Consider the following 27786-nt stretch of genomic DNA (forward strand, 5'->3'; position numbering starts at 1 on the left):
GTCTTGTGAGAGTGGTGGGATTAAGCAGGCACAAAATCTTTATAAAGCCCTGGCAGGAAGAAAAGGGGTTTTGAATCAGAGAGATGACCAGTAATAAACACACATCTTACTTATGTAAGGTCATGGGTTTGAACTCTGGCACTGCATAAACATGGAACTAGGCTGAAGTAAACTTACTAAGTGGGATAGTTCACCTGGAAGGAATACACAATTCCATGGACAGGCCCTGGGTTTAAGCTCTGGCACTGTATGAGAGCCCCATGGATGGTGAAGCAGGGCTGTGGGGTCTCTCCTCTCTCAGCACCATGGACAGCACCCAGGGAGCCCCATGGATGGTGGAGTAGGGCTGTGGGGTCTCTCCTCTCTCAGCACCATGGACAGCACCCGGGGAGCCCCATGGATGGTGGAGCAGGGCTGTGAGGGTCTCTCCTCTCTTAGTACCATGGACAGCACCCAGGGAGCCCCATGGATGGTGGAGCAGGGCTGTGAGGGTCTCTCCTCTATTAGTACCATGGACAGCACCCAGGGAGCCCCATGGATGGTGGAGCAGGGCTGTGGGGTCTCTCCTCTCTCAGCACCATGGACAGCACCCAGGGAGCCCCATGGATGGTGGGCAGGGCTGTGGGGTCTCTCCTCTCTCAGCACCATGGACAGCACCCAGGGAGCCCCATGGATGGTGGAGTAGGGCTGTGGGGTCTCTCCTCTCTCAGCACCATGGACAGCACCCGGGGAGCCCCATGGATGGTGGAGCAGGGCTGTGAGGGTCTCTCCTCTCTTAGTATCATGGACAGCACCCAGGGAGCCCCATGGATGGTGGAGCAGGGCTGTGAGGGTCTCTCCTCTATTAGTACCATGGACAGCACCCAGGGAGCCCCATGGATGGCGGAGCAGGGCTGTGGGGTCTCTCCTCTCTCAGCACCATGGACAGCACCCAGGGAGCTTCACAGATGGCGGAAACGATGTCTCTGTTTCTCTTTCTCCCTCTCCCCTGCAATCTGTTTCTCCAGAACATAAACAAAACTGAACACATTGTGCCAGGGAGGCTGCTCTGTGATTCCACACATGCTTGGGGCCCTGGTAGAAATCTTTTTGGTAAAATAGGCAGAATCAAATGTTCCTTTTAGCCATTGCTAAGTGGCGGTAATCAAATTCTTACCATCGCACAATAGTGGCTGCTACCTCCCAACCCTTGTCACGCAAACAAAATGTCCACCCATGCCCCATTCACCAGGAGCTCCTGAGGCCTTTCACCCTGTCCCCCATCACCCAGCATGTTTCCTGTCTCTGTCGAGTTGCTTCCTATAGATGGTTCATACAAGTGGGATCAGGATGTGTCCTTTTAGAGCTGGCTTATTTCATGTAGCCACACTGTACCCTGTGTCCACAACTCAATTTTTTTTTTTTTTGCCTCTAAGGTTATCACTGGGGCTCAGTGCTTACACTACAAAACCACTGCTCCTGGAGGCCATTTTTTCCATTTTATTGGCTAGGAGGAGGGGAAGACAGAGAGGGGGAGAGAAAGATAGACACCTGCAGACCTGCTCCACTGCTTGTAAAGAGACCCCCCCCCCCTGCAGGTGAGTAGCCTGGGGCTCGAACCAGGATCCTTGTGTGGGTCCTTGCACTTTGTACTGTGTGCGTTTAACCCGCTGTGCCACTGCCGACCCCCCACACCTTGTTTTCCATAGCTGTGGTTTCTCTGCATCTTACTCAGCTTGTCTGTGCAAGGAGCCTCCTGTTGCCTTGTGGGCTGTTGATGGGGGGTGGGGGGGCCACTAGGAGCCACAGTTGTGTGTTCAAACCAGAGGCACAGCAGGCAGAGAGAAACCGAGCAAGGCGGCACAGGGGCAGGCTTGTGGTCACTGTGGTGGAGGGGATATCTGGCCAGAGAAGGGTCCCTGACACTCCCCCTCGTCCCCAGAAACCTGGATGAGGAGTTCCTAGGTGGCTCAGACTGAGGTGTAGAGGTGAGGATACCACTGTACCCACCCAAGATTAGGAGACCTTGAGAGTGGACTCCAGCCCTCATTCCCTGGACTGTGCCAGCTGCTGAGGGCAAATCACCCCGACCCTTGATGAGTCTGCTCAGAGCCCTTTGTCCCTGCCCACCCTCTGCCTGCCCCAGCCTCTCCTTGGATCCCCCTCCCGCCTCCACACCTGTCTGGGACAAGTGTCAGATTGTCCTGAAGGAGCCCCCCTCCTCCCCCTGGAAGGCACAGGCTTTAGCTTGGAGTCTTGTCCTCCAGAGACTCTGAGTAGGACTTTCTGGATGCAGCTAAAGGGGAACTTTCTGAACAGCCATTCAGCAAGCGGGAGCTGGAGGGGGGATTGAACGTGGGTCTTCCGTGTCTATTTTTATTTTTATTGCCACCAGGGTTATTGCTGGGGCTCGGTGCCTACATGATGAATCCATCAGTCCTGGTCTCCCCCCCCCTTTTTTTTTTTTCCAATTCTTTATTTTGTTAGGATGGAGAGAAATTGAGAGCAGAGGGTAACACAGAGAGAGGAGGAAGAGAGAAACACAGAAGGAAGAGAGGGTAACACAGAGAGCAGGGAGGAAGAGAGAAAGACACCTTCAATACTGCCTCTCTGTTAGTGAAGCTTCCCCCTTCAGGTGGAGACCAGGGGCTCAAACCCAGGTCCATGTACATGGTGACATGTGTTCTACTGGTGTGCCACTGTCCAGCCCGGGGCACCCAGTCTAAACCCTCCCTAGATGCAGCCTACTTCCTCTGCACCCTGGGCTGCTTTTTCTTTTGCTGAGAGGAGGGTCCTCTGCCAGCCCCCCTTCTTTCCCAGCAGCCTCTGGACTCACAGGTGTCCCCCAGCCTGTGAGAGCAGTCACTCCCGGCTAGAAGGTTCTGCACAGCCAGGCCTAAAACAGATGTGTGTGTGCTGAGCAAGCACCTAAAAATAACCCAGGATGGGGGGAGGGTGTATGTGGCATGGAGTTAGCACAGGAAGGCCAGCTCTGCCCATTGGGCCCTCTGCCCCATGATCCCCTGGTGGTCCAGGGACCCCTCTGCTCTTGGGAAGAGACAGATTCCAAGTGTGCCTTCCTGGGGCATGTGAGAGGTTTCGTGACCCCTGCCTCCAGGGACTTGGGACTATCTGCTGATAGGGCCTGGCAGAGTGGCTCCTGTGTGTTTCCTCAGCCCCGCTAGCCATCCTGTGGGACCACAGTAGGGACAAAACCAGCTAGGGGCAGAGGGTCAGGAGTCCTTGGCAAGGCCTGGCCTCTGGCCAAGGGGTGGAAAATTACAGGTAGTGGCTGGGAAACTCCCCGAGGTGGGGCGCGAGGGGAAACAGCGCATTTCCTGGTCTCCTGGTCTCCTGCAGACTGTCTGTCTTAGCCAGGCACTCACACCTGCTGGGGGGGGGGGCGGATTGGTGAGAATTCCGGGGCCCAGGCTGACGCTAGCCGATGACATCAATGTCCCTGGGGTGGGGCCAGCCCCTTGAGCAAGGATCTGGGTCTGAGCCCCCAGCTCCCCATCTGCGGGGGGGGGGGGGGGGGGGGAGGGGGGAGTCACTTCACAAGTGATGAAGCAGCTTTGCAGGTGTCTGTCTCTCTCCCTCTCTGTCTTCCCCTCTTCTATCAGTTTTTCTCTGTCCTATCCAATAAAATGGGGAAAAAAAGGGAAAAATGGTCAGAAAAATCCATTTTTTTCCATTTTGTTACCCTTGATGTTATTGTTAGTGTTGTTATTGCTGTTGTCATTGTTGGATAGGACAGAGAGAAACGGAGAGAGGAGGGGAAGACAGAGAGAAAGACAGACACCTGCAGACCTGCTTCACCATTTGTAAAGCAACCCCCTGCAGGTGGGGAGCAGGGGACTTGAACCAGGATCCCTACGCCGGTCCTTGTGCTTAGCGCCATGTGTGCTTAACCTGGTGTGCTACCGCCCAGCCCCCTAGATTTTCTTTTTGTTTGTCTTTATTTACTTATTTATTTATTATTGGATAGAGACAGAGAGAAATTGAGAGGGGAGATTGTGAAGAAGACAGACACTTGCAGCCCTGCTTCACCTTTCGTGAAGCTTTCCCCCTGCAGGTGGGGAGCAGGGGCTTGAACCTGGGTCCTTGTGCACTGTAGTGTGTGCACTTAACCAGGTGCGCCACTACCTGGCCCCTTTTGTCTTTTTTAAAAAATATTTATTTACTAGATAGAGACAGCCAGAAATTGAGAGGAGGGGGAGATAAGAGAGGGAGAGTCAGAGAGACACCTGCAGCCCTGCTTCACCACTTGTGAAGCTTTCCCCCTGCAGGTGGGGACTGGGGGCTCGAACCTGGGTCCTTGCATACTGTAATGTGTGCGCTCAACCAGGTGTGCCACCACTTGCTGCCCCCTCCCCCCACAGCCTTTCTAAGGATAGAGAGACATGATAGCAAGAAGACCTTGGGGCAGCCAGGGAGGTGGCGCAGCTGTACAGCACAATAGCTGCAAGTCTATTGGCGATACCTATGCTGACATGATTCTCTCTCTCTGAATACACACATCTTTAACTAAAAGATAGTATCATAGGGAGCCAAGCATCCCTACAGAGTACCTTAGCATTACAAAGCCTTAGGTTTGAGCCCCAGCCCCACATTAGAAGCACCAAAGTACCAGGGGAAGCTCCATGGATGGTTGAATGCTATGGTGTCTCTTCCTTTCCTTCTTTTGCTGTCTCTCACCCTATCTGTTCTCTTCCTGTCTTTACCTCTATCTTAATTGAAAAGAATGCCAAAAAAAAAAAAAAAACAGAGAAGTCATGCATGTATAAGGCCCTCAGACCACTGTGTATGTATGTGTATATCTGTATATATTTAAAGACAATTTGCAAACTTTTCATCTCTGCATAAGCCTCTTTTTTTCTAAATTTTATTTATTTATTTATTTATTTATTGCCTCCAGAGTCATCACTGGGGCTCAGTGCCTGCACTATGAATACACTGCTCCTGGCAGCCATCTTTTCCCATTGTTGTTGCTGTTGAGAGAAATGGAGAGAGGAGGGGGGAGACACACACAGAGACCTGCTTCACTACAAAGTAACCCCTCCTGCAGGTGGGGAGCCAGGGGCTCAAACCAGGATCCTTGCACCAATCCTTGCATTTGGTGCCATGTCTGCTTAACCTGGTAAGCTACCGCTGGCCCCTATTTATTTATTTTTTTACTAGAGCCCTGCTCAGCTCTGGCTTATAGTGATGTGGGGAATTAATTGGAGTCTCAGGTGTGAGAGTCTCTTTGCATAACAGTCATGCTATCTACTCCTGCCCTGCATAAGCCTATTATTAGTAGTATTGTTGCAACACGGCTCTTTGGGGGAGTACTGTCTAGTTGCCTCTCATTGCTCGGAGCTACTGGCGCCACACACTAGGTTCACTTGAAGCCTCAGTGGGTGTTTGTAGGGCTGGGCTGCAGAACTATGCTTCTCCAGTAGGTGTCACCCTCTACCAGGACGTGCTTGCTCTGCTCCCATGTGGGCCTCCTGGGGCTAGTCCTCCTAGGGCTGGTGATGTGAAACCCCAACAGCTGTGGGTGTGGAGGGGCTGGAGAGCCCACAGGGCCGCTTGGACAGTGCAGGGCAGTGAAGTCAAGCCTGTACGGGGGGGGGGGGGGAGGATACTGACAGGGGAGCAAGGAGAGCCACCCAGGGCAGCAACTCTCTCTCTCTTTCCCACTTTTTTCCCACCCCAGGCTGTGATTTGCAGAGCAGCTGGATGGGCAGGTTGATGGGATGGGAGAAGGGGACCCAGAGACCAGTAAGGACCCCAGCATCAAATAAAAGCTGGCACTTGATGTTTTTTTCCAATCAGGGCTAGAAATAAAGGGGAGTGCCCTGGGAGGTGGTGCCGTGGATAGTCAGTGTTAGGGCCAGGCAGTGGAGTACCTGGTTAAGCACACACATTACAGTGCACAAGGATGCAAGTTCAAGCCCCTGGTCCCCACCTGCAGGGAGGAAGCTTCACAAGTGGTGAAGCAGGGCTGCAGGTGTCTGTCTCTCCCTGTCTGTCTCTATTTCTCTCTGTCTCTATCCAATAATAAAAATAAATGAATAAATAAATAAATAGAAAATATTTTTAAGAGTTGGACTCTCAAGCATGAGGTCTCAGTTTCAATCTTACTGTCATGATATGTGATTTTCTTTTTTAAAAATATTTATTCCCTTTTGTTGCCCTTGTTGTTTTATTGTTGTAGTTATTATTGATGTTGTTGTTGTTTGATAGGAGAGAGAGAAATGGAGAGAGGAGGGGAAGACAGAGAGGGGGAGAGAAAGATAGACACCTGCAGACCTGCTTCACCGCCTGTGAAGCGACTCCCCTGCAGGTGGGGAACCGGAGACTCGAACCGGGATCCTTGCCAGCCCTTACACTTTGCGCCACCAGCATTTAACCCGCTATGCTACTGCCCGACACCTGATACTGTAATTTTCTTTCTCTTTCTCTCTCTCATTAAATAAATCTAAGGAAAGAAAGGATTAGAAGTGGAGACAGCATAATGGTTATGCAAAGACTCTCATGCCTGAGACTCCAAAGCCCCAAGTTCAGCCCCTGGACCAACATAAGCCAGAGCCAAACAGTGCTCTGGTGGTAATAATAATAGTAATACAGCCGAAAAAAGATCCCCACCTGAGCTAGTGGCCCACGGTCTCCTGGTGCTCAAGCAAATCCCTGCTCTCCAGAACCATCATCTGGAAATACCTTTCCCTAATGACCTGAGGTGGCAAGAGGCATAGCCCCTCCGGAGTCAAGATGTGACAGTGTCAGTCCATGATACTTTGAAGGATCTGTTCCTTTGCTATCCGAGTGCTTGGTTGCTGCCAGCATTCCTTCACTTATGGCCACATCCCTCCCATCTCTAGTCTGCTTCCTGACCTCCTCTGTGGGTGAGGTCTCCCTCGTAGAAGGGTGCACGTGACAGCATCTGGGCATACCCACATAACTAGGATCATCCTAGCATCTCATAGTCTTTGACTTTATACCTGTGCACAGTTCTTGGCACACGAGGAAGGTGGTGTTTACAGCTCCTAGAGCTTGGGCCTGGGAGATCTGATCAGTCGAAGAGCTCTGGGTTCCTAATACTTTTCAGACAGAGAGAATTGGCCTTTCATTGTTATTCCTCAGAAAAATGAGTGGCAATGCAGTTAGTTAAGCAGTAGATAGCCCCAAACCCATGTCTGCACTGGGTGACTCCCTTGGGCTCACCTGGCCTCATCTCCACTGGGTGCTGGAGGGTGATGAAGCACCGGTATGCCTGCACTCCACCTTCCATGGTGCTGGGGTCCCCTCTTGTGGACGTGGGCTAGCAGAAGGGATGATGGGACCAGTCCACCAGAGCAGAGCAGGGTGGCTTTGGAGGAGCGCAGAATTGGGATACAGTCCAGACTTGGGGCTGGAGGTGGGGGGAGACACAAGGGCTTGGGCTCAGAGACTTGATGCTGAAGCTTTGGGCCCCTGGCCTGGGCCCCAGAGCTGGGTCATAAGAGCCACAGATGAAGGCCCCTATGTCTCTGCTGTTAAGGCTTTTCTAGAAGTCATCTTCTGGAAGGCAGGCACAGACTGAGCAGTCAGATTTGAAGGGGTGGGGCACTGGGAGGGAGGGCTTCTGGGCCTGGGTGCAAGTTCTCAGTCTGGATTTGGTCCCCATCACCTGATCATCAGAGGAGGCACTGCAAGCAAGGAAACTCCCGTGGGCCTGGGCTGCTCTGTCCTTCTGGTTTCTCCTACACCTGCCCCCCATGCATGTAGGGGTGTAAGCAAGGCACCCCCTTCCTCTGGCCCTGGTGTCCTCACCCACGCACAGCCCCGTCTCCTGCAGAGAGCAGAGGTGGACATTCTCCGTCTCCCTCGGGGCTACCTGGACGCTTCCTTCTCGCTGCAGCATCTGCTAGAGCCCCCAGACTCCACTGGCTGGGCCGTCCTGCCGGATTAGTGGGAGGCCAAGTACTGGCACTGAATCCATCCTTTGTCCAGTGTGCCCAGTAGGAAGGGGCGGGGGGACCCCCTGCCCCCGCTGGAATGTCGGCTCCCCCTCCTCCCCACTCACTTCCGGAGCCCCCATCCCACCTCTGACTCTGGGATCCGTGCACCGGGTCACATTCGCACTTCTTAGATAGAGACTGGTCTCCAGCTCCCTGCCGGCACTCCCCCAACTCTCAGTCTGCCCCCCCCCCCCACCCAGTTTCCAGCCAGCCAGGCTCCCCCCAAGATCCTGGCTTGCCCTCTCTCGGCACCCAGCCAACCCCCAGCTCCAGGTCCCCTCACCCCAAACACACACACAGCTCCAGTTAACACCCTCCCCAGCGCCCCCAACCCCGCAGTTCCCAGCTAACACCCCCCAAGTACCCAGCCCCAGCTCTCCGATAGCCCCCCACCCCCAGCACCCAGCCAACTATCCTCTCTCAAGCTCCCAACCAGGCCTCCAGATTCTAGCTGCCACCCCTTTCCAGTTCCCAGCACCCATTCCCCCCAACTCCCAGCCAGCCCCCCAGAACCCATCCAGCCTCCCCCCCCCAACCAGCCGACCGCCCCAGCTCCCAGCTAGCTGACCCCTCCCCACCTGGCCCCCAGCTCCCACCCGGCCCCCCAGCACCCAGCCAGCAGCACACCACCCCCACCCCCACCCCGCAGCTCCCTCGGGGGGGGGCCCCCAACACCTAGCGACCCCGCCCCCCAGCTCCCAGCCCTGCCCCGCTCCGGGCCCGGCGGGCTGCAGCGACCTTTTGTTATTCTGATCACAGACTCGAGCCGGGAATCCGCGAGGGGGGGTTTGTTCCTGCCCACCGCGCCGGGCGCCTCCCGCGGATCCCGGGGTTCCCCGCCCCCGCGCTGCGCCCGGCCCTCGGGCGCCCGCCTCCTCCGCTGCCTCCGGGCCCAGCGCGGTGCCGCCCGCCGCCACCGCACATGGCACCGCCGGGCCCGGACTAGCTGAGCCCCGGGACGGGAGGGGCGCCGCCGCCATGGACGTGAGCAAGGTGGTAAGTGGGCCGGGGGCTCTGCCCGGCCGCACGCCGTCCCCCCTCAAAGTTTCCAGGTTGTGGGTTCAACCTTTGGCTCCGACCCCTTCCCCCAGCAGAACGGCAGCCCAGCCTGCTTCTGGGTGACGGGGGTCCCGCGGTGCCGCCGCCGGACCCGGGACTCCACCACCCAACCCAGGAAGCCGGCCTGGACCGTGGGGAGGGGGCGCGTCCGTCCTGCCCCCATTCCTGCTCCCGAGCGCCCACCTCACATGACTTGTACCCCGTTTCTGAGAGGTGCTTGGAGGGGGGCACAGGTGGTGGTGGCCGACAGGGTAGTGGGAGGAGTTAGGGCTTGAGCCTTCTGGAGGGGGAGCCGGAAGGGAATCCTGGCTGCAGGGGGTGGGGAGGTGGGCTCCCCCCAGCTACCTTGGTCTGGAGAACAGCCCGACTCCTTGGAGTGGGAGTGGACATGGGGTGACCTCACCCCCAGAAGCACAACTAGAAGTGAATGGGGGAGCAGGTGGTTTCAGGCACCCCAGTTGACACCTATGTGAGGATCTGAGGGCGCAGGACCCGGCTGCATCACCATTCAGGGTTTGTGTGGAGATGTGGAGAGGTACCCCCCCCAGCCTCCTGAGGACCCCAGGGCTTGTGTGGGGGGATGTGAGCCTGTAGTTGCTGGGGGCCTGGGCCTGCTCCATCACAGGGGTGAGGAGGCAGTGGAATTTGGGGTGATGATGTTTAAGATGGGTTTGGTTTGTCTTTTGTGGTCTTTGAGGGGAAAGAAAGGCAGCAAGTTCTGAGGCTGTGGGCTTTGGGAAGGGGAGCAGGAGCTGAGTGAGTATGACAGTCCTGCGTTCTTGTGGGTGGGTTTCAGGGTGTCTCTCCTCTGTCAGGGTGGCCTCCAGGGGAAAGGTAATGGGCTGGTTCTTTCTTGCTCACGACAGGGGTGACACGAAGTAAAAGACACCAGGGGACTCTTAGCGTGCCTAGAATCTGAGTTCTAGAATCTCAGAATCCTACAGTCCGTTTATTAGCAAAATTGACATGAGTTAAATAGAAAAGCAATGGAGGTAATTATTGTTGAAATATGACAGAAATTACAGGTTTCTTAACAGTCAGCATGCCCCTAAGGTAGGGGGCTGGTATGACAGGAATTGATGAGATACAAGACAGTTATTCTCCATGACACAAGCAACTTAATTATCCAAAGGTATCTGAGAGAAGCATAGGGGTTAAACCCGTAGGGTAAGACAGAGAGAAGATGAATATCAAAAGCCATATAGTTTGGAATTTCTCTTATCTGGGGTCTGAGGTGTGTGATGAAGTGTGTGATAAAGTGTGTTCTTCTGTGATCAGAAGGTGACTTTGAATGAGTGAATCTGCGGCCATGTGGCCTGTGGTTAATGGAGGGAAGTACTGGGGTATCTGTGGGCCTGAGAGTCAAGAAGGAAAGAACCAAGTCTGAGTTTCTCCCCTTATGCTCACCTCGGTTGAGAGAGACTTACAAGAGGTTATCTTCTCAGACCTTCATCCAGGGACGGGGGTGGTTCTCCCTAAGCTCTATCAGGCCTACACACGTTCCCAACAGGGGGACATCACTGGTACCCCTCTTCATGGGAGGGCAGTGAAAGTTGGTTTTCTTTTGGGCTGTGATTGGACACCCCCCAGTCCTCTGCAGCTGTGGGGGGCACAGAGATAGAAGAGGGGAGTCTGGGAGGGCAGGCTGTAGCGCAGAGGGTTAAGCGCACATGGCACACCAGTCGCAAGGACCAGTGAAAGGAATCAGTGTAAGGATCCGGCTAGAGACTCCAGCTCCCCACCTGCAGGGAGGTCGCTTCACAGGCAGTGAAGCAGGTCTGCAGGTGTCTCTTTCTCTCCCCCTCTGTATCTTCCCCTCCTCTCTGGATTTTTCTCTGTCCTGTCCAACAACAGCAGTGGCAACAATAACAACAACAAGGGCAACAAAAAATGGGGAAAATGGCCTCCAGGAGCTGCAGATTGGTAGTGCAGGCACCCAGCCCCAACGATAACCCTGCAGGCAAAAAAAAAAGAAGAAGAAGAGGGGACTCTGGCTGGGCCTTTTCCTAGGGGTGTCCCAGCAAGGCCAGTCTGCCTGGGCTAGGGGTTGAGGGGCTGAAGTTCTAGACCAGATGCTCCCTAAGCTCGCTTCCCAGCATGCCAGCTTCCGGGGTTCAGTGACGGTGCTCTCCCAGTCTCCGATGCCACCTCCCTGCATCACCCCCTCATCCTCTCAGCGGCCTGGGCTTCCTCCTTCTGTAACCAGGTGCTGTGTGAAGTGCTCCGGTGGGACCAGTGGCCACCCTGTCCCCTCTGTCATATAGGTGAAGGGTGCAGAGACATTCAGGGCGCCCCAGCAGACAGGGATCAGAAGGGGCCGGGCCTGCTCCCCAGAACTGGCGGAGTTGAGAGATGCAGAAGAGGGAGAGACTGTGCCCACTGGGTGAGGTTGATGACACTTGGCTGGGCTGGAGGTCTGAGATCAGAGGGCTGCTTGGGCCGGCCAGGAAGACCTGGAATGCCCCAAGGTGTGCTCCACAGCCTGTGGGTGTGGAGGAGCCCCAGGAACCCCGGGCGGGTGCAGGAGAGGCCTGTGCTGTGCGCTAATACCTCTGCCCGCTGGGTCCAAACAAAAGTGATATTGGATTTCTCATTAATCATTGAGCACCGAGTGGCCGGCCCAGGAACAATGGCTCCGGCTCTTTGCAGGAACACAGACCCAGCTCTGTGTGCTGGGAGTGGCTCTCCCACCCCGGGGAGTTGGCCCTGTGCCCCGTTCCTGCAGAGGCCCCCAAGTGCCTTCTGTTCTGGACTTTCTAGTCTCTGCCCTGAAGTCTCCAGAGAGACTAGGTTTGGCTCCAACCCAGGCAACCTGGAACCCAGCATCCCAGACTCCTCATGGGCAGAGCCCACAGCGGCCTCAGGGTCCTCCCCACCTGGCTGAGGGTGGTGGAGAGAGAGAGAAAACAGTTATACTTACCTTGAACATGTTGGCGATGGCTGGATAGCACTGATTTTCTTTCCTTAAGATGTATTTATTCGGGAGTTGGGCAGTATGCAGTGGATTAAGCACACATGGCGCCAAACACAAGGACCAATGGAAGGATCCTGGTTCGAGCCCCCGGCTCCCCACCTGCAGAGGTGGTCACTTCACAAGTGGTAAAGCAGGTCTGCAGGTGTCTGTCTTTCTCTCCCCCTCTGACTTCCCCTCCTCTCTCAATTTCTCTGTCTTATCCAACAATGACATCAATAACAACAACAATAATAACCACAACAATGATAAAACAACAAGGGCAACAAAAGGGAAAATAAAAAGATGTGCTTATTCATAATATGAAAGAGAGAATGAAAAGTACAGCATCACTCTGGTATCTGTGATGCCGGGAGTCGAACTCAAGACTTCATGCTTCCATGCCCATTGATCCCAGCCCGATTTTAAAGCAAGGGATCCAGCACAGCTGAGGCCTGCTATGCTGACAGGGGGTTCTCCACGTATCCCTGATCCTAGAGAGAGACAGCTCTGAATCCTCTGCCTCCCCCTCCTTTCTGTCCCTGGTGCTCCCCAAGAGCTGAGCAGAGGAGACTGGTAGTGGGTGTCTTGGGGCACCCGTTCTGGGACAGGGGGCCAGTTATCTGCTTGAACTGAGACGCAAATGCAGGGGAGGCAGTGGGCTCGCCGGCTCCAGAGCTGATGGGTTTTTTGATAACCTCAGATGTCTTTGGAGTGTGTGCATCACTGCGCTCGGGGCATCTCCCGGTGATGACTTGGGGAGCAGGGTCAGAAAAGAACGTGTGGTCCAAAGAAGGATTTCTGCTCACAACTGCACGAGAGGCAGGGCAAGGGCCGGGTGGTGGCGCACCTGGTTGAGCTCACATGTTACAATGTGCAAGGACCCAAGTTCAAGCCCCTAGGCCCCACCTGCAGGGGGGAAGCTTCATGAGTGGTGAAGCAGGGCTGCAGGTGTTTCTTTGTCTCTGTCCCTCTCTATCTCTCTCTTCCCTCTCAATTTCTGGTTGTCTCTATCAAATAAATAAAGATAATACAAAGAGAGAGAAAGTGAGAGAGAGGCAGGGCAGAAGTTGTTGACCATATTTGATTCTTTATATTTGGCATCGCTGTAATATAGTACATTATACTATGCTTATATGCTGTGCAGCTGAGATGTGGTTTTTTATCTCCACTGGCTTTATGGGTAAAAAAAACTGGAGCCCCAGGGGCTAAGAGACCACTTACCCGGTGGAACTAGCACCTTAGGGGCTGGGCAGTAGTTCACCCAGTTGAATGCACATATTACCATGCCCAAGGACCTGCGTTCAAGCCCTCAGGTCCCACCTGCAGGAGGGAAGCTTCATGAGTGGTGAAGCAGGGCTGCAGGTGTCTCTCTCTCCCTCTCCTCTCAATTTCTCTGTCTGTATCCAATAGGGGTGGGCGGCAGAGGGAGAAAAAAATGGCCACCGGAAGTGGTGGATTCGTTCGGCAAACACCAAGCCTCAGCAGTAACCCTGGTGACGAAAAGGACAGAAGGAAGGAAGGAAGGGAGAAGCTGTAGCTTACCTTGTATACCCTTCACACCTCATGGGAGCCCCAGGGCAAGAGGAAGCTCCAAGGATAACAAAGGGTTTCTGTTTTGTCTCTCCCTTTCTATTTCTTTCTTATCTCCTTATCTAAAGTTTTGTTTTGTTTTTTAATCTGAGTCCTGCTTAGCTCTGGCTGATGGTGATGCTGAGGATTAAACCTGGGACATTGGAGCCTCAGGCAGGAGAGTCTTTGCATGACCACTGTGCTGTCTCCCTGGCCCCTTTAAGCATTTTTCAAGTGTAGGAGAGATAGCACACGCCAGTTATAGCATCCACTTTCATATTTGAAGCCCCAGCAGCTCCAAGTTCCAAAAGACTGTAAAATCTATATTAGAGAAGTCAGAGCTGGTGTGTGTGTGTGGGGGTGTGTGTTGGCATACCTGATTAAGTGAACAGTGCACAAGGACCCAGGTTCGAGTCCCCAGTCTCCACCTGTAGGGGGAAAGCTTTGTAAGTGGTGAAGCAGTGTTACAGGTGTCTCTCTGTCTCTTTCTCTCTCTATCTCCCCTACCCTCTCAATCTCTGACTATCTCTATCCAATAAATAAAGATGATAAAAAAGTTAAAAGAAAAGTGAGAGCTGGGGAAAGTGGGGGCCTGAGCCCCTCCCAGCTGGGGACCCAGTTGTCTTGATGACATACACCCATTGCTGACCAGACAACTGAAGGGCCAGGGAGAAGATTCAGAGACCACATTCTATTTTTTAAAATATATTATTTATTTATTTATTATTGGAGAGAGGCAGAGAGAAATTGAGAGGGGGAAGGGAGATAGAGAGGAAAAGAGACAGAGAGACACCTGCAGCCCTGCTTCACCACTTGTGAAGCTTTCCCCCCTGCAGGTGGGGACCAGGGACTCGAACCCTGGTCCTTGTGCATTGTAATGTGTGCACTTAACCAGGTGCATCACCGCCTGGCTCTAAGAGAGCCCAGGTTCTAGAACAGACACAAGTCAATCCAAGGTGACACTCAGGCCACATCGTCCTCCTGCTGAGTGTCCAGGCTCAGTCACTCCATCCCATGCTGGGATAGAACCTCGTAATTGCACGGCCTTGTGCTTTAACCACCATACCACCTCCTGGACTGCTGGGTGACTTCTTTATTAAGTTTTTAAATATTAATTTGATGTATTTATTCATGTATTTTCCATCAGGGATGTCACTGGGGCTCAGTACCTGCATGATGCCTTCACTCCTGGGTGCCTTTTTTTTTTTTTTTTTGCCTCCAAGTTTATCACTGGGGCTTGGTGCCTGCACCATGGATCTACTGCTCTTGGTGGCCATCTTTTCCATTTTGTTGTTGTTGTTGGATAGAACAGAGAGAAACTGGGGGGGGGGGGTGGGAGATAGAGAGGGAGAGAGACAGAGGGACACTTGCAGACCTGCTTCACGACTTGTAACGCAACCCCTTTCCCACAGGTGGGGAGCCCAACCAGGATCCTAGAGCCGGTCCTTGCATTTTGTACTATGTGTGCTTAACCCGATGCGTTACCACCTGGCCCCCCATTTTCATTTATTTATTTATTTACTCCCTTTTGTTGCCCTTGTTTTATTGTTGTTGTTATTATTGTTATTGATGTCGTCATTGTTGGTTAGGACAGAGAAATGGAGAAAGGAGGGGAGACAGAGAAGAGGAGAGATAGATACCCGCAGACCTGCTTCACTGCCCGTGAAGGAGCCGGGGCTCGAACTGGGATTCTTACACCGGTCCTTGCGCTTTGCACCACCTACGCTTAACCCGCTGTGCTACTGCCCAACTCCCCCCATTTTTTTTATAGAAGGTGAGAACAGAAAAAGAGAGAGAGAGAGACCTACAGCACCAATTCACTGCTTGTGAAGCTTACCCCCTGCAGTTGGGGACCAGGGACTTGAATCTGGATCCTTGCACCTGGTAATGTCTGCTCTACTGGCTGCTCCACTTGCGAACCTCTGAAGCCAGTGTTCGTTTGTTTGCTTGTTTGTTGCCTTCAGGGTTATTGCTGGGGCTTGGTGCCTGTATGACAAATCCAGTGCTCCCAGTGGCCATTTTCACCCCCCCCCCTTTCTATTTTTATTTAGCAGGACAGAGAGAAATCAAGAATGGGGAGACAGGGAGAGAGAAAGATAGACCCCGGCAGCCCTGCTTCACCGCTCATGAAATGTACCCTCTGTAGGTGGGGAGCAGGAGCTCAAACCTGGGTCCTTGTGCTTTGTGATATGTGCACTTAACCAGGCACACCACACAGTGGGCTTTTAAGTAGAGGAAGATGAAGCAAGTCCCCCTATGTCCCCTCTAGCTCCAAGATGTCCCCGTGAAGCTCCCCTATGAAGTGTCCCCATAAAGTCATGTGGAGCTGATTCCTGTGAGTTAGGACAGACCAAATTGTCATCCTCCTCACAAAGGATCTGGAAACATCTTTGTCTAGAAGCCCTGAGGGGTTGGGGGGGAGGGCACAGCCAAAGGCTAATCTTCAGTACCCCTCCTGGGCTTCCCTGTATGCTGAGCCGTCTCCCCTCCCTGAGCACTGGCCTTCTGCTCTTTGGAATGAGGCATGGGCAGGCTGGGCTCGGAGAGGAATCCTGGGAGGGAGGGCTCCTGGCACGTGGGCCACGCCTGGCAAGCCTGGGCTGTAACCATCCATCATTTGGTCCATTCATCTCCGTGGCAAAGGAAACCCAGAAACAGCAGGTGAAGAGGTAGAAGATTCCTTCTTTCAGATTCACTGCCCCCACCCCCCAGTCTGCAGGGTGAGCTCAGGCTGGGGAGTGTAAGCTGACTGCAGTGCATGCACTCACCTACAGAGATGGAGCTGGGGGGGGGGGCTGGGCATAGCTGTCAGTCAGGCACGTGAGACCACCCCCTCCCCGTAACCCCCATAGCTGGAGAAGGAGTCTCCCCAGGGGCTAAGCCAAGTAAGGACCCTCAGAACCAGCAAAATCTCAGGACCGGGGGAAGACATGGACATGTCTTTAATCATGCAGATAAACCATTTGGGGCCTTGCAAGGGACTCTGTGAAGTCCCCAGGACAGATGATCCAAGTGTCTCTGCAGCTGAGGCAGTGTGGCTTAGCAGGCAGAGTGCAGAACTTGCATGCACGAGGCCCTGGGTTTGATCCCCGGCACTGCCTAAACAGGAACCAGGGTCTGGTGTTTCATGGTCATGAAGTAAGCAAGTCTTTGGAGTCTCTCTTTGTTTTCATTATATATTTATTTACGACAGAGAAGCAGAGAGAGAGAGAGAGAGAACCAGAGCTTTGCTCAGGCACATGTAACACTAAGGTTTGAACTCAGAACCTCTTGCTTGAGAATCCAAGGTTTTATCCACTGTGCCACCTTCCGAGCCACAATTTATGCCTTAGTGCTTCCTGAAGGAGGAAGTCAGATATATATATATATATATATATATATATATATATATATATATATATATATATTTTTTTTTTTTTTTTTGCCTCCAGGGTTATTGCTGGGGCTGGGTGCCTGCACTATGAATCCACTGTTCCTGGAGGCTATTATTGTTGTTGTTATAGCTGTTGCCGTTGTTGGATAGGACAGAGAGAAATGGAGAGAGGAGGGGAAGGTAGAGATGGGGAGAGAAAGACAGACACCTGCAGACCTGCTTCACCCCGTGAAGCTCCCCCCCCCACAGGTGGGGAGCCGGAGGCTTGAACCGGGATCTTTATGCCGGTCCTTGCACTTCGAACCACGAGCCACGTGTACTTAACTCACTGCGCTACCACGCGGTCCCCTTCCGCCATATTTTGAAGAAGGGACAGGGTGATTCTGCTGATGGACACACACACACCGTAGAACAAGAGCTGGGTGGGTGGACAGTGATGTGGGAACAGAGCCCGGCCCAGTTGGGATATTGGGAGCAGGACTACAGGAGTGAGGAGTGTTGGGGGGGGCATGAGGTGTGAGGGACCGAGCTAAAAATGTTACAGGTGACTCTACTTTAACTTCCGACTGTGCCATGCTGCTAGGCCCACAGGTGCAGACTTCAGAAGAGAAGGTTATTATTATTATTATTATTATCATCATTATTATTACATCTTTTTTAAATGAATGTTCTGTCAGCTTTTCTTCATGGCCCCTCTCGGAGCTCTCAATTCAGCCTTGTTTCCCGAGACCTCAAGCATCTCAGCTCCTCAGGCGGGTTCCTCTCAGCAGCCTGGGTGCCACACGGAGCTGTTTGCGACAGTATCACCTGGAGTCCCAGCCAGGGTCCTTCCTGTCCTATGCGCCAGCAAATAGCAGTGGGAATAGGAGAGAGACTGATCATCCCAAGAGTAGGCATGATTTGGGCACTCCTCAGAGAAAGCGGGTGTCAGCTCCAGACTCACCAGTGAAGTGAATACCTGGTTAAGCACTCACATTACAGTGCACAAGGTCCTAGGTTCAAGCCCCTGGTCCCCACTTCACAAGTGGTAAAGCAGGGCTGAAGGTGTCTCTCTCATCTCTCCCTCTCTATCTCCCCCCTCAATTTCTCTGTCTTCATCTAATAGCAACAACAACAGTAATGATAAAATATATCTGATAACTAAGAGGGTGCAATGGCGGGGCCCCCGAGAGATAGCTCATAGGTAACACACATACCTCCTTATTCATGGGACCCTGGATTTGGGCCCCAGCCCCAAAAGGAGCTCTTTGGGTAACAGACCAGTGCTTTGTTCTTTGGTGTCTCTCACTCCTCTATCTCTGTCTCTCTGTCTCTCTCTCACATACACACACTTAAATGTGTATTAAAATTAAAATGTGGGGCTGTCACACTGACTTGAGACCCTCTGTTCATTCCCTGGTGCCACCTTTAAAAAAAACCAGAAGAATCACATCTGTAAAGTGAGGTCCAGTGGAGCCAGCTGTGCTGTGTACTGGGAAGAAACTCAGAGGTAGGAGTAATTATTTCAAGTGGCATAGTAACAGGACAGGGGAAAGGGACATTTCATCCATCCATCCATCCATCCATCCATCCAGAAAACTCTTTTTAAGTGCCTTCCTTAGACCAAGTACTGTTCTTAGCCTTGGGGATCTGAACTGACTCCCCCCTCCCCCCGCGCTTGCAAGCAGTACTAAGTGTCACTGAATGCATTGGATAGCACATGGGGTTGAAAGGTGGTGAGAGATGAAGGTAAGAGGACTGGAAAGTACTGAAATGGCTGCATGGATAAGAATTGGGCTGGAGGGTCACCCTACTGAGCACACACATTGCCATGTACAGGGACCCAGGTTCAAGCCCCTGGATACCACATGGGAGCAGCTGCAGGAGGGAAGCTTCCTGAGCAATAGAATGGTGCCCCCCCCCTTCACCCTCTATTTAGAGGAAAGGAAAAATTGGCTGCCTGGAGCAGTAGAGTCATGTAGGCACCAAGCTCTCTGGATAACCCTGGTGGCAAAAGAAGAGAATTGTTTGAGAATCGCTAAGCTGGGCGAGCGCACTTGGGGTTTGGGGCAGTTTCACCTTGAATAGCTGTGAGCCTGTGGGTGTCGGTCTGGCATGGGCGGGCGCTGTGCTTTGTTTAGTTTTTAATTTTGAAAAGCGATTTATTTGATTTCAGGAGTGAGACAGACTGGGACACTGCTCAGCTCTGGCCTAGGGTGGTGGCAGGGATCGAACCTGGGACCTCTGAGGCCTCCAGCCCGCAAGCCCGGTGCACCATTGCTGAGCTGTCTCCCCGGGCCTGGAGCGGGGCTTTGGGGAGAAGCCAGGTCATTTGTGAGGGATCAGGTCTGGACACCCTGCCTGGGGCCTCTTGGGTAACCCTCCTGCCTATCCCCTCACTTCTCCTGAACTCTGTGGCCCTTCTCTTTCCCGCCAAGGGATGGGCGGATGTCCACCCTTTGAGAAACAGAAGTGAGAGTTCCTGCCTGAGGAAGTGGCATCAGAGTTTGTGGCTGGTGAGGAAATCCACTTCCGGAGCTAGCCCTCCTCCAGCGAATCCTCCCCATCTGTGCTCACGCCCGGGAGGGCCCCCTTGGGGCTCCCACCTGCCAGCCTCCCGAGGGGTCTGGCTTCCCCCTGCTGTTGTTTAGTGCTAATGAGACTTGGGTTCCTGGAGCCTGGATGCTCATTTCCAGGCCAGGAAGGCTGAACTCAGCCCCCACCACCACGTCCTCAGCGGTCATTGGGCAGGACAGGTGTCCCGGACAAACTGAGCCTGTGACACCCTCTCCCCGACCTGGCCACTGGAGCCAGCAGCCCAGCGTTGCTCTGGAGGTTCAGTGGAATGCTGTGTGTACAGGAACCTGGGCTTCGTGTCAGAGCTTTGGGGTGTGGAGACTGCTTGGTCACTGTGTTGCTAGATGGGGGTGTAGACCCCAGAATGAGAGAAATGGTCGGGGGAGAGAAAAGAGGCCGGGTGGTGGAGCACCCCATTTCCTCTCCATTTCTGGCTGTCTCTATCCAATTCTTCTTCTTCTAGCGTTTGCCCTTCTTCCGTAGGCAGTCAACAGGTCAGGTTGAAAGCTGTCAGGAGCTGCTTGTTGCTGGCTTTGAAAGTGACTGGGATCCATGTGGATTCAGTCGGCTAGGAAGGATCGTCAGTTTCCCCAATGAATGGGTACTCACGGGATGCACCACGAGAAGGTCGATCCAATGCATCCCTATCCAATAAATCTCTATCCAATAAATAAAGATAATAAAAAGGGGCCGGTGGTGGCATACCTGGTTGAGGGTACATGTTACAGTGCACAAGGACCCAGGTTTGATCCCCCTCTCGCCACCTGCAGGAGGGAAAGCTTTGCAAGTGGTGAATCAGGGTTACAGGTGTCTCTCTGTCTCTCTCCCTATCACCCTCTCCCCTCGATTTCTGGCTGTCTCTTCAATAAATAAAGAAAGATATATTTTTTAAAAATTTATATTTTATTTATTTTCCCTTTTGTTGCCATTGTATTTTTTTCATTGTTGTTGTAGTTATTGTTGTTATTGATGTCGCTGATAGATAGGACAGAGAGAAATGGAGAGAGGAGGGGAAGACAGAGGGGGAGAGAAAGACAGACACCTGCAGACCCGCTTCACCGCCCATGAAGTGACTCCCCTTGGGGGGGGGGGACTCGAACTGGGATCCTTCCGCTGGTCCTTGTGCTTTGCGCCAAATGCGCTTAACCCGTTGTGTCACCACCCGACTCCCAAAGAAAAATATTTTAAAAAAAATTAAAGACAATAAAAAATTATTAAAAAGAGAGAGAGACGGAGGGGAGGAGAGAAGGGAGGGCTATGAGAGGAACTGACCACTTGGCCCTTCAACTTCCTCCCCGCCCCCCAGACTCCAGCCCTCTCCTGCCGCCCTCCACTGTGCTCACGAAGGAGCCACCTGGCCTTCCTCCGCAGTGTCCTCTCCTTCCTGCAAGACCTCGGAGGAGGCGGAGAGGGAGAAGTTCCGGGGTGACCAGGGCAGCTGGGCGTCAGGCCGTGCAGAAGCTGGAAGGCAGCGAGAGGAGCCAGGCCCAGGGGACACTCTTTGAGTTTGGGGGAGAGGGTGTCATTCGGTCTCTTTCTTCAAGGGGCAGTTAGCTGGCCTGTAGCCTCACCCCTGTACCCCTGCACCCCACTTGCCTGGTCAGTACCTGTGTCTTCTCCCTGCCCCCACTCACATGACCTGCTTCCTGCTTCCCAGAAAAGTGACAGCACCCGCCTGTACCCGCCTCCCTTGGGTGGGGTGGGGCAGCTCTGCCTGGTTGACCTCACCCCTTCTCCTGTTTTGTAGGCCTGTTTGGATCCACTGATGTTAGTCTGGATTCCACCACCCCCCCACCCCAAATTCCTGGGGTGGACAAGATTCCTTCAACACAGCCCAGTGGGAGGGGGGAAAGCAGAGGTGTATCTATCTGGTCCAGGACCCGGTGCCCTGGGTCACCATGAGATGACAGTGACAGGGCAGGAGCCCAAAGCCCTGCTTCTTTTGGGGCTAAGGGTGGAATCTCAGGCTTCTGGAAAGAGCTGGAATTTGAAGCAGGAGGAAGAGAGACAGAAAGAGGGGCCATAGAGATAGCTCACAAGGTAGGGTATCTAGCCATGCCCAGGCTTGAGCTCCGGCACTGTACAATCTCTGACTCAGATTCTGATAAAAAAACAAGTGAGACAGTGTTCCGGGAGGTGGCACAGTAGATAAAGTGTTGGACTCTCAATCCTGTGTTCAATCCCTGGCAGCACATGGAACAGAGTGATGTCTAGCTCTTTCTCTCTCTCCTCCCATCTTTCTCATTAATTAATAAATAAAGTCTTTTTAAAAAAATGAGGAGGAGGCAGTGGCACACCCAGTAAAGCACTCATAGTATTAAGCGCAAGGACCCACACAACGATCCAGGTTCAAGCCCTTGCACCCCACCTGCAGGGGGGATGCTTCACAGAGGTGTGGCAAGTCTCCAGGTGTCTGTTTTTCTCTCGTCCCCTCCTCTCTCAATTTCTCTCTGTCCTATTTGATTTTTTTTTAAGTTTTTTTTTTTAATGGCCACCAGGAGCAGTGGATTCGTAGTGCAGGTACTGAGCCCCAGCGATAACCCTGGAGGCAAAAAATAATTAATTAGTTAATTAATTAATTAATTAATTAGAAGTGAGATGGTGGGTGTTGGTGGTAGCACAGCGGGTTAAGCGCACATGGCGCAAAGTGCAAGGACGGATGTAAGGATCCCGGTTCAAGCCCCCAGCTCTCCACCTGCAGGGGAGTTGCTTCACAGGCAGTGAAGCAGGTCTGCTGGTGTCTATCTTTCTCTCCCCTCTCTGTCTTCCCCTCCTCTCTCCATTTCTCTCTGTCCTATCCAGCAACGATGACATCATCAACAACAATAATAACTACAATAAAACAAGGGCAACAAAAGAGAAAATAAATAAATATTAAAAAAAAAAAAAGAAGTGAGATGGTAAGACATCATCCCCCTCTCCCCTGGTTTGGCTTTGAATAAGGATGGTCTTAGGAGGGACCCCTCCCCTCCCTGTCCTCTCTGCTCCAGAGACACCTGGCCTCTGCCTGGTCCTCATACCCGCCAGGTGGGCTCTTCCTCCCTGTTTAGGAGAACCCAGAGAGATTTGGGTAAGCCCCAAGAGCCCTAGAGTCACGATCATGAAGGACACAGACACAGGTGGCCGGAGTCTTCTGGAAGCTAGAAGGTACCTGTCTGAGGGGCCGCTGGTGAGGCTGGCCAGGTGACGCGGGAGGAGAGCTATTTTCTCCACGCCTTATGTAACAGATGTGGTTTGGTGGAAATTACACTTCTGTGAACAGAGTCCTATTTTAAATGCACGAGCAGGGACTCCTATTTAAGGGCCTCTGGTGCCAGATTCTTTTCGTAAAGTGAGTAATACTCACCTAGTCTGCCCCCCGTAAATTCATACCCCCCAAGTTTGATGGTTACTGAGATGGATAAGCTGACTGGACTAAGAAAGCTCTTCACCTCCCCCCCCCCCTTTTATTTTTCTGTCACTGGGATTCTTTTTTGCTCTCATTCTCCCCTTTATTCTTGTTTTCCCTTTAGCTCAGCATTCTCATTTCCCAACACTAATTAATTAATTAGTTATGAGAGACAGAGAGAAGCAGAGCATCCCTCTATAACGTGTGATTCCAGGGATCAAACTCGGGACCTCATGGTTGAGAGGCCAGTGGGGCGAGCTTGACGTCACAGAATTGTTAGCTTGAGTCAGAGAAGATGTCTCATGTGGAACCCCTCGTGCGGAAGGGGATCTTGTGTATTTTTCAAACTGCCTTTCAGGGCCAGGCATAGAGCAGAGGTAGCACACCAGACTTGCGTGACTGTGGCTCTGAGTGTGGAGTGAAGACACGAGGGCTGCACTGCCTGGGCTGGCCCTGACTTCTGGTGGAGACTGGCACACGGTGCAGTACCCACCCACTGCCATGGCTTTGTGCTTGTGCTGGGAAGGCAGGAGCTAAATTTCCTCTGCCACAAGAGGAGGAAATAACTGGACAACTGGATGGGTGGGCTGGGCCTTGCGGTTGGGGAGAGGGCTAGTGGGCAAGCCTCTCCTTTCCCCTGAACCCTGGAGTCTTAAGTAAAATTTTTTTTCCATTGGCAGAGAATGAGCCTGAAGCCTCACATATGCATGGTACTGCTGTGTTACCTATCTTTGGGGCAAAGGGGCAAAGGAGGGGGGATACAGAAGAGACACTGCAACCCTGCTCGACCATCCATGGGGCTCCCTGGGTGCTGTTCATGGTGCTGATAGAGGAGAGACCCCCACACACACACACACACAGCTCTGCCCCACAGCCCTGCTCCACCATCCATGATGCTTCCCTGGGTGCTGTGCATGGTGCTGAGAGGAGAGAGACCCTCCCCCCCACAACTGTGGCCCACCCGCCATGGAACTCCCTGGGTGCTGTCCATGGTGCTGAGAGGAGAGAGACCCCCACACACACACAGCCCTGCCCCACCCTCCATGGGGCTCCCTGGGTGCTGTTGGTGCTGATAACTTAGAGAGACCCCCCACACACACAGCCCTGCCCCACCCTCCATGGGGCTCCCTGGGTGCTGTCCGTGGTGCTGATAACGTAGAGAGACACTCCCCCCCCACACACACACACACACAGCCCTTCCCTCCATACACGGGCGGGGTGCTTTATGAGTGGTGGAGCATACTGTAGTTGTCTCTTTCTCTCCATCTCTTTCTTTTCCTTGCTATTTCTCCCTATCCTTGTCAGAAATAAAGAAAGAGAAGAAGGAAGAGGAAATAAAATGGCCACTAGCAATGATGTGAGGGGAAAAAAAAAACAAACTCATCCACGGTGTCCATGTGAGCCTCTCACATGGTCCTTTTTCTTGGCAAGTAGCTTGCCATGACACTGCAGCCTGCCCTCAAGTTGAAGGACTTCTTTTTTTTTTTTTAAGTTGAAGGACTTCTGAGTTGCTTCCAGCTGAATGAGAGAACGAAAACAGAACCCGGGTTCTTGAAGCTCCCATCAGGGGACCCCCCCATAACGTTCTGATGGTCAGAGAGACAGCTCAGTGGGTAGGGTGCAGGCTTTTGCAACCCCTGGGCCCGGTTAGATTCCTGACATTAAGCATGCCAGAGCAGCGCTCTGATCTTCCCACTCGTAAAACAACTCATTTCTCTTTTAGATAGTTAGACCACAGCACTGGAGCTTCCTTTAATGCAGTAGGGGCTGGGCTCAGTGCTCGGTCATGCACATAGTAAAGCAGTGCACTGAGTGAGCTATTCCCCCAGCCCTGATAAACCATTGTTTCATTTATTTTTTATTTTTTTTAATTATCTTTATTCATTTATTTATCGGATAGAGACAGCCAGAAATCGAGAGTGAAGGGGGGTGGTAGAGAGGGAGAGAGACAGAGAGACACCTGCAGCCCTCCTTCACCACTTGCAAAGCTTTCCCCTCGCAAGCGGGGACTGGTGGCTTGAACCCAGGTCCTTGAGCACTGTAACATGTGCACTCAACCAGGTGGGCCACCACCCGGCCCCTAAGCCAGATCTTTAAAAGGGGCTTCAACCCCTCCTCTCACAAGTGCTGGGAGCTGTGACAAGACCGGCTCCCGCGCCCTCCGCCTGTGCCGCATCACCTCACCGCCGCCCCTCCTCACCTCTCTCCCGTCTCGTGGCCTTCAGAGGCTGCTGCCCCCATCACGCCCACACTGTCTGGACTGCTTTCTTTATGGTGCCCTCCTGCAGAGCTTCCAGCACATGGCTGTGGGTGAAGGACTGGTCCTCATTCTGGAACATTCCACTGAGCAGCCCAAGAAGTGACCAGCTCCTGAAATGTCCCATGATGGCAGTGGCCACATCATGCTGGGCACTGGGCCATGGTGCCCGGCTCCTCTAGGATCCTGGCCTGCACTGGTCTGTCCGGGTGGTTTGTGTCATCCGGTTCCAGGCTCACCTGCTGCTCTCCTGACTGCTCCTGGCATTGGGGAGACCCAGGTGCTGCCTCCCCTACACTCGCTGGTGAGCCTAGGAGGACACACCTCACCCCTGGGATGAGCCTCTCCATGAGGTAAAGTTACAGCCGCCCCGTCCCTTGCACCTCCCTGTGCAGCCTGAGGCGTCAGCAGACTCAGTGACCCCTTCCCTTTGTTGATTTGTCTTTAATTGTTGGATAGAGACAGAGAGAAAGTGAGTTGGGGTGGGAGGAGATAGAGAAGGAGAGAGACACCTGCAGCCCTGCTTCTCTACTCGTGAAGCTTTTCCCCTGCAGGTGGGGAACAGAGACTTGAACCCAGGTCCTTACACACTGGAATGTGAGCACTTAACCAGATGCACCATTGCCTACCCCCACCCCTGCCTTGGTTGATTTTTTTTTTTTTTAATTTAAGAAAGGAGACATTAACAAAACCATAGAATAAGGGGTACTATTCCGCACAATTCCCATAACCCAATCTCCATATCCCATCCCCTCCCCTGATAGCCTTCCCATTCTCTATCTCTCTGGGAGCATGGATCCAGGGTCGTTGTGGGTTGCAGAGGGTGGGGAAGGTCTGGCTTCTGTAATTGCTTCCCCGCTGAACATGGACGTTGACTGGTCGATCCATACTCCCAGTCTGCCTTTCTCTTTCCCTAGTAGGGTGGGTCTCTGGGGAAGCAGAGCTCCAGTACACATTGATGATGTCCTCTGTCCAGGGAAGTCTGGTCAGCATCTTGCTGGCATCCGGAACCTGGTGACTGAAAAGAGAGTTAACATACAAAGCCGAACAAATTGTTGAACAATCATGGACCTAAAGACTGGAATAGTGCGGTTGATGTTTTTAAAGATTGATTGATTAGGGCCTGCAAGATGTCTCACCTGGACTGTGCGGTTTTGCCATGTGCTCGGCCCAAAGTTCGAGCCTGGACCCCACTGCGTTGAAGGAAGCATCTGTGCTGTGGTTTTTTCCTTCTTTCCATCTCTCTCTCTCTGAAAGAAAAAAAAAAAAAAAACTCAGCTTGGAGCTGTGAAGCCCTAGTGATGACAGGAAATGGGATGGTGGTGGTGGTGGTGGTGATAATGAGATTGTCTTACTGACTTTTCTGAGAGAGGCCAGAGCAGCACTCCAGGATGGGCAGTGGTGGTATCAAAAATGGGGCCTCACACATACTGATCAGATGTCAAGTGCCACCCCTTGGCCTCTTCTTGCCTTAAAAACTGAAAACTGAGACCCAGGAGGTGGCGCAGTGACAGGAGCACTGGACTTAATAAGCACAAGGTCCCAGGTTTGATCCCTGGAATTGCATGTGTCAGAGTGATGTTCTCATTCTTCCCCCATAAATTAATTAATTCACCTTTAAAATAATTAAAATGTGGGGGCCAGGCAGTAGCACGCTGGTTAAGCACACATGGTGCAAAGCCCAAGACTGGTGTAAAGATCCCTGCAGGGGGAGGGGGGTTCACTTCACAAGCAGTGAAGCAAGCAGGTCTACAGGTGTCTGTCTTTCTCTTCCACTCTCTGTCTTCCCCTCCTCTCTCAATTTCTCTCTGTCCTACCCAACAACAAATGACAGCAATGACAACAACAACAATAATAACAACAATAAACAACAAGGACAACAAAAGGAAAAAAATAGCTTCCAGGAACAGTGGATTTGTAGTGCAGGCACTGAGCCCCAGCAATAACCCTGGAGGCAGAGAGAGAGAGAGAGAGAGATAACAATAATTAAAATGTAATCATTGTGACTCAGCAGTGAGAGCACTGGACTCTCAAGCTTTATGTCCCGAGTTTGGTCCTCAGCATTGTATATGCCACGGTGATGCTCTGGTTCTCCTCCTCCCTCCCCCTATTAATAAACAAATTCTTCATGGGACTCTTTTGTGGGTTATGTGTGGAGTTCCTCTGCTTCTCTCTCTCTCTTTAATCTTTATTTATAGATAGAGGCGGCCAGAATGAAGAGGGGAGTGGGTGACAGAGGGGGAGAGAGACAGAAAGACACCTGCAGCCCTGCTTCACCACTCGTGAAGCTTTCCCCCCTGCAGATGGGGACTGGGGGCTCAAACCTGGGTCCTTGTACACTGTAGCATGTACACTCAGCCAGGTGTACCACTGTGTCTGCTCATGACTAGCACGCCCTATGCCTGGGATTGGTCCCTCCCCAAACCCTGATCTGTGTGTTCACTTTTGTTCACCTTTTTAATTATTTTATTTTAATGAGAGAGAGGCAGAAAGGGAGAGAGAGCAGGAGAGACCAGAAGCCCTGCTCAGCTCTCTATTGTAGTGGTGCTAGGGATTGAACCTGAGACCTCCGAGGCTCGGCCTGACAGTCTTTTGGCATCACCGTGACGCTGTCTGCCCCGCTTTTTGATCACCCTTTTAGTTGCTGGTGTGTCACTCAGCCAAGCA

The 27786-nt window shown here is 52.7% G+C and overlaps 1 protein-coding gene across 2 annotated transcripts in view; it reads left to right on the forward strand.

The window, feature by feature from the left end:
* Positions 1-27786, forward strand: part of HIP1 (huntingtin interacting protein 1) — a 130913-nt gene that overhangs the window by 41406 nt on the left and 61721 nt on the right. Inside the window, exon 2 of one of the 2 annotated variants that reach the window (XM_060173471.1) lies at positions 8724-8960. The exons of the other annotated variant lie outside the window; for it this stretch is intronic. Coding sequence (XP_060029454.1) covers positions 8724-8960 — 237 coding nt within the window. The remainder of the gene's footprint in view (positions 1-8723; positions 8961-27786) is intronic. 2 annotated transcript variants of the gene reach the window in all.

The sequence above is a fragment of the Erinaceus europaeus genome, chromosome 15, assembly GCF_950295315.1.
Source record: "Erinaceus europaeus chromosome 15, mEriEur2.1, whole genome shotgun sequence".
NCBI classification, from domain to species: domain Eukaryota; kingdom Metazoa; phylum Chordata; class Mammalia; order Eulipotyphla; family Erinaceidae; genus Erinaceus; species Erinaceus europaeus.